The following is an 11231-nucleotide window of genomic DNA, read 5'->3' on the forward strand; positions in this document are numbered from 1 at the left end:
TTAAATAGAACTATCTTATAGATTTATTAATGAAAAATACTTTACAAAAAACAGTATGCTTTGCCCTAAAATAGTTTAACTGACTCTGAGAGTTTACAACAGGGATGGAGGGAGTGGCAGTAATGGCATTGCTGCTGAGGATAGGAGGGTGTGTTAGTATGCCCAACTCCATCTCTTCAGAAGGGCAAATACTCTGTTGGCAGCTCCACATTCTAGGCCTAGGTCTGAGTCACAAGGAAGGCTGACAGCCATAACTCCTGGCAGTTGAGCTTCCCATTAGGCTGCGGTGAGACTCGTGACTCCAGGGAGAGTCCAGGTAATAACTAAGTAGTTTAAGTGGGGAATATAGTAGGGACCAAAAGATGAGGACTCAGCTGGAGATGGGGACCTAAACTTAACCAAGAATAAAATAATGTCTTTAAATATTAAGGAATAGCTAGTGTCCAGAGTAATAAAATAGATTCAATTTTAAAATGGCTCAAATATAGCCCTAAGCATTAGTTGCTTCCTTTTGTTAGAGGAGCCAAAGTTTGAGTTTTCCTTTTTGTCCCCCCCCCCATAGGGTCTTATGAAGCCAACTAGCCTAGAACTTGCTACATAGCCAAGGATGAACCTGAACTTCTGATCTTCCTGCCTCCACCTCCCAAGTGCTAGAATTATAGGTGTGCACCCCCATGACCAGTATTGCATGATGCTAAGGCTCTAAACCTGGGCTTTGTGCATGTTAGGAAAACACTCTACCAACTGAGCTACAGCCCCAGTTCTAAAGCTGGAATTTCAAATATTCTCCCTCAAAGAAGCAAACACCCTTAGGAAAAACAAACAATTCTTTTGTTGTGGTGGTTCTGTTTGGTAAGAGTCCAAAGTCCTTGAACTGCTGCTTCACCTGCCTCTACCTCCAAACTGTTAGGATTACAGGCATATGGCTGCCAATTTTATGTTGAGATGATTATAGCCTAACTGGCAGGACACAAGGTATCGACTCTGCCATGGCACAGTTTTAGAGAAAGGTATGGCTCCAGGAAAGGTTAGAGGTTATCCTTACCACCTGCTGTGCTGTAAAAATCTCACCCTGTCCTGTTCTCTTCCAGGGGAATTTGATAGAATAAACATAATTCTCTCCTCTTCATTCCTCCTATGCCTATGCTGGGAGGGGTAACTGTCCTGTCTCCAGTCATTATCTGGGGGCATATCTATTCTTCGAGGGCCAGCTGTCTGGGACCCCAGAACAGGACCTGAATCCCAAGCTGACCTAAGGGGTGAATGAAGACTGTTGGGTGGGGACACTGGGTGACCAGCAGGAAGATGCGAGGGTGAAGGGAAAAGATTCCCCCAGGACTGAGCATGAGGAACCTGAAGGCCCTGGCTTCGTTCTCGTAGTGTGGCAGTGTAGCTTAGCTGAGGCTTGCATGCTGGCCTAGTTAGAACACTGATCCCAAAATGCTGGTTGGTCTCTGGCCCTAGTCCCCAGGAAGCATCGGTTCTGGAACGATGGGGTAGACTTCGGTAGTTCAAAGTCCTTCCTGTGTACTTGACCCCTTGGGGAGTTTCATCCCTGTCACACATAGCCAGAAACTGTTGGACACTCCTCGAAGTTCCTGAGAAGGAAAAAGAAACCAAAAGACTGAGTGAGTATCTTTAGAAAATAATTCTCTTTTCCAAAGGACCATTCCTGGATATTTTGCCTAACTCTTTACTTGTCCAAGAATATACACACAAGAGAAAATAAAAAACCCAGGTTTGTTTTTAATATATGTAGTAATTTTTTTTTGCCAGTACTAGGGATTGAACCCAGGGTCCTGTGCATGCTAGATAAGCAAGCTACCACTGAGCTATAGATAGCCTTAACCCTAAAAACTCCTAAATATTACATCAAAATCAATTTTTTTTTCTATTTTGGGGAAATGAAACAGTCTCTTGGATATTACCATACCCTCCATGGTAATCTTTCTCTAACACACTCATGCACACACATGTATAAATGCAAGCACAAGAGTGGCTACTTTATATAACAAATATATCCCCCTGCAAACTCCTATAGCAATTACACTAAAATTTCACTTGGTTTCTTGTTTCTTTTTTTTTTTAAACAAACATACATATGTTTTTTGAGATAGGATTTCTCTGTGCAGTCCTGGCTGTCCTGGAACTTGCTCTGTAGACCAAGCTGGCCTAGAACTCACAGAGATCCACCAGCCTCTGCCTCCCAAGTGCTGGGATTAAAGGCAAGCACCTTCACTGCCTAGCATTTTTTGTTTGTTTGGTTTTTCAGTTGGCTTTTCTTAGCAGTTAAGTGTCCTCTCTTAAATCCTTGTTAAATTTCTGAGACTGCTACTTTTGTTCATACTACTCTTACCTCATATACAATACAGAAAGTCTTTTCTATACATTTCTTTCACGACATTGGAATCAGAAGGACTGCCCTGTGTATTAAATGATATTAAATGATATTAAATGATATTAAATGAATACTGTTTGTGTGTTGTCATTTTGGGGCATAAGCTAGCCAGGCAGCCGGGAGCTGGGTGGCAAGAAGCGGCCTGCAGCTCCTTCAACAAGCCAGAATGGTGCTGCCCATCTTCCTGCAGACCATCTGGGTCTGTACCTATGACATGAGTTCTCAAGGTACAGTGTCTTTCCGGTCTTCCATTCATTTCTTCCCTCCTACACCATCCCTCAACTGGAACTCAATAAATAGCAGGGGTGAAAACTAGCTAAAAGAGATGATACTTTCAGTTTGGGGGAGGATCCCAAAGGCTAGTTATTAACTACACTTCACCACTTCAAACCTACTCTTTCACGACTGGACAGTTTGGTTCACTCTCAACAACGGATCATGGTATCTAAAATATTATTCAGTCATACTTCATGAAGATCAGTGCTTGATCTTAAAACAGTAATTCATATATTTTCCAGTAGGTATATTGATTTAACCCTGAAAAACAATCACACTTTAGCAGATAATATTAATTTGGGGTGTTACCTGAGGGCATCAGAACATCAGGGGACAGGAACTGTGGTTGGGGAGGGTAGAGTTTAGGATCAAGGAGCAATACAGGAGGGTCATGGATGACAGGGAGGGAGGAGGAGCTGGAACAATGGTGCCCGGTTTCCAAAGTCTTTTTCCTCACGTTTGATGAATCCTTTTAATGAGACAAGACAAAAAACACACACACACACACACACACACACAAAGATGAGGGTTAACATGGTAGGATGCGGTTGGATAAACACAGTGAGGCAAGTGGGGGGGAAATGGAAGAAACTAGAACAACACACCTTTTCTAGAGAAGGACTCATCTTATTCCACTATAACATTTGTTGGGCTTCCTAGAAAAGGCTTACAGTCCTCTCCTTCTACCATTTCCACCATCTCTACCTTCCTAAGTTCACCATCGGGGCCTTTAGCAATCTCTTCAATGCTAACAGTACAATTAAAGAGATTGAAATAGAAATTGAAAATAGGAGCTGATTAATACATGCACACCTATAATCACAGCTCTCAAGAGACTAAGCAAGACTACTTTGAGTTTAAAGCTAGTTTGGCCCATATAGTAAGTTCAAAGATGTCTAGGCTATACAAGTAATACTCTTTCTCAAAAAAAAAAAAAAAAAAAAATGAAGGAAGGAATGAAGGAAGAAAGGGGAAGAGGAAAGGAAAGAGAAAAGAAAAACAATAACCATGAAACAAATAGGATTTGGGGATGTAGCTCTATTATAGAGTAGGCTCTGAGTTCAATCCTGGTACCCCCAAAAATAAAGGAGACAGAGGACAGAAAAGGAGACAGAGAAGGAGGTGGGGTGGGTATTTAAACAGACTTAGAGGTGAAATGAATCTACACTGGGCACTAAACTACCTATACAACTGAACTCTACTCCATGTCTGCCCTACAAAGCTCCATGCACAGCTGCCTCTTCTGCATGCCATGTTCCTATTTCCAGTTGCTTATGTCCTGCATGGCTCCATTCACTTTTGTGATAAAGATCCAGAAATATTTACTTTATCATCAAAAACATCCAAAATTGAACAGTTTCCAAACTCCTCTTCCTAATATATTTTTCTAAGACATATTTACTCAGACATAAACATTGGTGTTGCCCTTAACTTCCTATTTCCATTCACCATCGCTAAAGAGACATTTCTACTTACAGATTTCACATTTAAATTTGCCTAGACCACTACAAAAGCCTTAATCTGATCTTCCCATCTCCTGTTACCTGCCACAAGGTCCCATGTGATACAGTGTGACTGATCTCACCTAATCCTATATTGTCTCTGTGCCCTTTACGCACCCTCCCTTTTCTTATTTGCTTATTCTTATTATAATTATTATTTTGGAGACAGCATCTTGTTATGTAACACAGAATGGCTCAAACTTAAAATACACCTGCCTCAGCCTCAGAAGTGTAAGTACTACAGGCAAGCACCATCACACCTAGCCTTTCTCCATATTTCTCAAACACACTAACTCATCCTATCTCAGGCATTTAGACTTGCTCTTCTGTTACCAAGAATATTCTTTCATGGTCCCAAACTTCCTATCACTAAAGTCTAATCAAATATTAATTCCTCTCAAAGATGGTATTTTTCACTACCCTAACTAAAAACAGTCCTAAAGAAAGACATTACCTTTTTAACACCTTTTCCCTTGGCTTACTTTAGTCTTCATTATCATAATTATAACTGTCTTGAGTTATATCATTTGCTTATTAAGTGTCTTTCTTCCTATAGTAGAAGACACTTCATTTCAGTATCCCTAACATCGGAAACAATGCAAGTTCTCACTAAACAACATGGTAAATGAAACAATCTATGCCAGTATACTTAGTTTCCTTTAATGGGCTGCAAGCTATTCAAGGGCAGAATTTGTGTTATATCATCAGTTATGTTCATGATATTTATGAAAGTGTTTCACAGAGAAAGGATTTCTAGTAGAATCCCCACTTTCCCTTTGAGAGCTCTTGCTGCCTTTTATGTATTGTTTTAAGCTTCTTCAGAAAAAGAGCCACCTAAATGTGAAACTCTTCACAAGAACGGCACGGCCCATTTCCTATCTTTATCATGCTTCTCCCTCCTTTCAGTGGCTAGGAGTCCCAATCCATTCTCAACTGCTAGCCCATGTGTCTCATACCCAGACATTATGAGCTATGTTCAGTAATGAATACTATACCCAAAATTAATTATACAGCTTTCCCAAACACAATTATCAACCCATAAAACTTGAATATCATCCCTGGTTTATCTTCCCTCCATACGAAGGCAGGCAAGCAGGCAGGCACCAATCTCATTTCTTTTACTTCCTAACTGACTCTCCAATATATTTACTTCTCTCTAGCCTCTCAGACTCCTGTGGGACCTACAGAATCCCGTGTGCTCTATGATCTGACTCTTGCTTATATTCTTTGCTATCATTTGCCAACATTTCCATCATTTCTCCTCATCAGATATTCTAATCCTGTCATACCCAATTATCCTCTTTTAATCCAATGAAGATTTACTTCATTTCCCTTTGCCTGGTATATTCATTTTTCTTCTCCATGAAGCCTTCCCTGATACTTAACCTTTTCTGTGATGGTCTCAGAGCAGCAAGTATTTAATCACATTATAGAACTATGTGTTTAGGGCTGGAGATGGCTCAGAGGGTAAGAGCACTGACTGTTCTTCCAGAAGTCCTGAGATCAATTCCCAGCAACCACATGGTGGCTCACAACCATCTATAGTAAGATCTGGTGCCCTCTTCTAGCATGTGTATACATAATAAATAAATTAATTTTTAAAAAAACTGTGTTCATCTGTCCCTGTAGTAGACTAAACGTTCCACAAAACCAGAGACTCATTAACCACCGTCTCCCCAGAGCCTGGCATAGCAACAAATATAATAAGTTCAATAAGCATTGTTTTAAAAAGATACGCAAAATTAATAAATAAGTGTATGATACACCAGACAAAAGCAAACTCTCTTAGGAAAATAACATTTAGATTAAATGCACTGAAAATATGTGAGAACAAATGCTATGCCAGGGAAACCACCTATTCCCAAAAAAGAAAAGGAGGAGACAGAAGACAAAGAGGAAGAGAAGGAAAAGTAGCAAAAGGAGGAGGGGAAGCAGAGGAGGAGGAGAAGGAAGAAGAAATGTTCATTCATTTAAGAACTGACACTCCCACCCTTTAGAGTTCCTTTTGGGAGGAGAATTGGGTATGAAGGGCTAGTAGGACAGAGACAGCTTGCACTATATATCCTTTTGGACCTTTTTAATTGTACCATGGATTTAAAACTGATTTTTAAGGGGTTTAGTGTAGATAGTTAGGTGTAGAGAGTTGCCTAGCATATGAGGTCCTAGGTTCAGTCTGGTACTACAAATAAAAATAAAGTAAGCTTGATGTAGTAGCACACGCCTTTCATCCCCAGCACTCTGGAGGCAGAGGCTGGTAGATCTCTGTGGAGTTCAGCCTGGTTCACCAGACAGGGTAAATAATGAGACCCTGTATATAATAAAAACAGTAACAATAATAAAGTAAATAAAGTAAAACCTATTTTTATCAAATTGACCTGGTGGAAAAACTTCAAAGTAGAATGCTTTGTATGCTGACAGCTTCTTAAAACTTATTTTAAAAAGTATGTAAGAGTCTCAGAAGAAGCCAGGTGGTGGTGGCGCAAGCCTTTAATCCCAGCACTCAGAAGGCAGAGGCAGGCAGATATCTGTGAGTTTGAGGCCAGCCTGGTCAGGCTACACAAGAAACCCTGTCTTGAACACAATAACAATTAAAAAAAAAAAAAAAGTATGTACTATTTGGAGACAGCAATCACTTAAACATGTGCCTTTGCAAAGCAGACCTGTCCCTGGACCCCTGCATCACTGTTACTCTGTTTCATGGCCCTCTCTAACATATGTTCTGCCTTGGATCAGGCCCAACTCAAAGGAGCTATCAATCACAGAGAGAAACCTCTAAGATCACAAGTTGAAATAAATCTTACCTCCCTTGTCTCCATAGGAATTTTGTCAGAGATAAGCATTAACACAACTCTTTACATCCTAGGATCCATCTAAGAGGGTTGCAAAGCTTGCAAAACTGCTCCAGGAAAGGACCATTCTCTGGACTTTGAATACACGTGTAAATAAGGAACACTTGTCCTAATTCAGGGTGAATGTACTTTACTTTCCCCAAATGGCAACTGAAGCTTCTCCCTGCTCTTCCACATCCACTATATTTTTACTAGCAAGGAGGAAGGTGCGCTGAACAGATGATTCCTGACTCGACTGACTTACAAACCTATGGAAGAGACCTGAGCAGCCTCCCTTTCTGAGAAAAGGCTGCCACTTAAGACTGTGTAAGATGCATCCTCCCACATCCCCTGATGAGGTCTCCACAAGCTGCAGCCGTCAGACACACAGACACACACAGGCAGATGTAAGACACTGAGCCTGTGTTTTTCCCCCCAGCCCTTGTACTCGGGGATATGGGAAAAATCGGTTAAGACTCAGAACTAACATCTACATTAGACAGATCCCAAAGGCGGTCAGCCGGATCTGAGATCACACTCTCCTTGCAGTCTCAGATCACCACATGTGTGCACTACAACCTTTCACTGTCTTCTCTAGCACCCACCCAAATCCAGTACCTCAGCAAAAAAGGCTGGTACCTGGGAGACAGGCGCTGTGCTTGGTCCATGAAGAACGTTCTCCATTTCTGCTGCTGGAGTCCGTGAGAGATCAAGACCAGGGGCTGAGTGCAGTCTACTCCCCGAGCTATCTGCAAAGCCTAAGGAGGAAAACATAAAAGCAAGCTGAAGCCATCTTTCCTCTGGGGCCTAAAAACTGAGCCTGGAGGCATTAGCTCCAGCATTCTTTAACTAAATAATTGATATGCATCTCTGAATACAATGGGAAATATGCTCCTTGAATGTATAGAGCAAATCTCGGTATATGGATAAATTCCTATAGGCTGAAATTTCTAAGGAGCTCTAAAAACCAATCTGCTGAATATCCTCCACCCTTCAACATCTCTCTTTTATGAATAAAATTAGTTTTGTTTTGTTTCCAGAATCTGGCCCAAATTTGTAGTACACAAAGTAAAAGTAAGTGATATAGTATCTAACATATTGTGGTAAGAAAGGAAACAAGTAATATCTTAATTTAGTTCAGAATTTAAATGGTCATTGTCATTGTAAATCAAACCTGTTTCCTTTGATCTAACAGGAAAATGAGTTCCAGAGTCTGCTAGAGATAGTGTTTTAACCAGAATTGGAACTCAAGTTTTTCATGTTCAGCACGGTATTCTATTATCTTCAGACACTCTCCCATTCTCTCCCTGAGCAGGATCACTTCAGGAATATTTGGTGTATGTGATACTCTTTTATCCCCAGGTACGCTTGGCTTTTCTCAATCACATAAATTATAAACAGCCACTAACACCGCTCTAAGCTGATGTGACACACACACAGCCCCCCCCCCCCGCCGTCCCCAATTCAACTAATTAAGTCTCCCGAAAATGTACCTGCCCTTGACCTACATTTGATGTGTGTGTGTATGTGTGTGTGTTGCATGCACAGGTGCACCCACCAATTCTGGATATGCTACTTTGATACATGTACACACACACATACCATACACACACATATGCAGCTAAACTGTTAAGATCAGTTATTTTGAATATTTCCTGTTACTTAATGCACTGGTTCTCATGATAGTACTGGAGCTTTGAGCATTATACCTTCTCAGGGGATGGGATTATACTTATTTGTATAATACTCGCATACATGAAGCCCTGAGGGTACGATCTTCAGTGGGTGGAAAGGGGTGGGGGAATGGTCATGGGACAAGGACAAGACATCAATTTCCTGGGCCTCACCACAGATCTGACTCAGAATGGTTCTGGTGAAACCTTCAGAATTTTTACTATTTTGTTGTTTTATTTTGTTTTGTTTTTCAAGGCAGGGTTTCTCTGTGTAGCCCTGGCTATCCTGGAACTCACTCTTTAGGCCAAGGTAGCCTTGAACCTAGATCTGCCTGCCTCTGCCTCCCAAGTGCTAGAATTAAAAGGGTGAACCACCAGCTGGGCCTTTAACCCCAGCACAGGTGAGTTCAAGGCCAGCCTGGTCTACAAGAGCTAGTTCCAGGACAGGCTCCACAACTACAGAGAAACCACCACTGCCTGGAGGAAGTTTTTACTTTTAAAAGGCTTCCCAACAAATAGATAATTTTAAAATGTAGCCTGGTATGATGGCAATACCTATAAGGTAGAGACAGGGGATAAAGAAGTTCAAGGCCATTCTGAGCTACCAGGAGACTATATCAAAAACTATTTTTAAATAAGTAAATAAAGGGCTGGAGAAATAGTTTATCAGTTAAGAACATGGACTGAGCTTCCAGAAGACATGGGTTCGATTCCCAGCACCCACACAGTAATTCACAATCATCTATAACTCCTGTTCTAGGAAATATGACTCCCTCTTCTGCCCTCCACAGGTACTGCACATGCGGTACACAGACATACACTCCAACTTCTGCAGGTTGTCCTCTGAACACGACACGTGTACTAGACACACATAAATATATACACACTAAATGTATGTTTTGATTTTATATTAATTTAAGTGTATAAGTGTTATGTCTACATGTGTGTCTGTGTAGTACTTGTGTACAGTGCCCCCACCCAGAACTAGAGTTATAGATGGTTGTGAGCTGCCATGTGGGTGCTGGTAATTGAGCCTGGGTGCTGTGTAAGAACAAGTATTCTCAGCCACTAAATCATCTCCCCAGTCCCATACAGCATTCCTTTTTAAACTTTTATCTTTCCATGGTCTTGGAGACTGAACCCAGGACTTGATGTATGCTGATTAGCTACATGTTCTACCAATGGTTCATACTGGTAGACCAGCAGTATCCTTTCATGCACAGAAGCTTTTAACTCTGATGCAGCACAGTTTATCTTAGTTTTCTCCTATACCTTGTTTTCTTGGAGCCACATCTAAGCAACTGTTGTCAAATCCAGGTCTGAAAATTTTCTCATAGTTTCCTTTTCTGATTTTCATAGTTTTACCTCTTAAATCTTTAGATGGTACTTTCAAACGCAAGTAATTTTTTGTTTGTTTGTTTGCTTTTTCGAGACAGGGTTTCTCTGTAGCTTTGGTGCCTGTCCTGAAACTAGCTCTGTAGACCAGGCTGGCCTCGAATTCACAGAGATCCACCTGCCTCTGCCTCCCAAATGCTGAAATTAAAGGTATGCACCTCCACTGTCTGGCTAACTCAAATAATTTTTAAAAATTTTATTTTATGGGCTGGAGAGATGGCTCAGTGGTTAAGAGCATTGCCTGCTCTTCCAAAGGTCCTGAGTTCAATTCCCAACAACCACATGGTGGCTCACAACCATCTGTAATGAGGTCTGGTGTCCTCTTCTGGCCTGCAGACATACATGCAGACAGATTATTGTATACATAATAAATAAACAAACAAACAAATAAATAAGTAATAATAATAATAATTTATAGTTATTTGTGTTGGTATTTTGCCTACATGTATGTTTGTGTTGTCAGATCCCCTGCAATGGAGTTACAGACAGTTGTGAGCTGCCATGGGGTGCTAGGCATTTTTATCTTATGTGCATGGACTGTCAGGTACCCTGGAACTAGAGTCACAGACAGCTGTGAGCTGCCATCTGGGTGCCGAGAATTGAACCCAGGTCCTCTGGAAGAGCAGTCAGTGCTCTTAACCACTGAGTGATCTCTCCGCTCCCACAGCTTATTTTTTAATCAATTTGTACAACATGTTACTGTACTTACCATGGAGGTATATAACAGCCAGTATTTGTGTATCTAAACAGTTTTTAAAAAAAAACTACCATACCACAAACCTGTACGTAATACATTGCACAAATTCATTACAATGACCAAAACGCAACTAAGTACATTTTAGTTTATAATAGCAATCTTATGGAAAAAATATTAAAATCTTACAAGGAGGGGAAAATATGTGTAGAGATGTTATGGCCAAATCAAAATTGGTCTTTTGTTCATAAATTGCCAAATTAATCACCATAAAAACTGGTAAAAGAATTTGGGGCCAGGCGGTGGTGGCGCACGCCTTTAATCCCAGCACTTGGGAGGCAGAGGCAGGCGGATCTCTGTGAGTTCGCAGCCTGGTCTACAGAGCTAGTTCCAGGACAGGCTCCAAAGCCACAGAGAAACCCTGTCTCGAAAAACCAAAAAAAAAAAAAAAAAAACCAAAAAAAA

The 11231-nt window shown here is 41.0% G+C and overlaps 1 protein-coding gene across 1 annotated transcript in view; it reads right to left on the reverse strand.

Moving 5' to 3' along the window:
• Usp54 (ubiquitin specific peptidase 54) overlaps nt 1–11231 on the reverse strand; it is a 99253-nt gene continuing 88022 nt past the window's right edge. Inside the window, exons 19-21 of the mRNA XM_050127017.1 lie at nt 7644–7762; nt 2984–3143; nt 1–1598 (exon numbers count right to left, since the gene is read on the reverse strand). Coding sequence (XP_049982974.1) covers nt 1042–1598; nt 2984–3143; nt 7644–7762 — 836 coding nt within the window. The 3' untranslated portion in view covers nt 1–1041. The remainder of the gene's footprint in view (nt 1599–2983; nt 3144–7643; nt 7763–11231) is intronic.

This window comes from Alexandromys fortis, unplaced genomic scaffold (genome assembly GCF_014885135.2).
Source record: "Alexandromys fortis isolate MF-2015 unplaced genomic scaffold, M_Fortis_MF-2015_v1.1 scaffold_233, whole genome shotgun sequence".
NCBI classification, from domain to species: domain Eukaryota; kingdom Metazoa; phylum Chordata; class Mammalia; order Rodentia; family Cricetidae; genus Alexandromys; species Alexandromys fortis.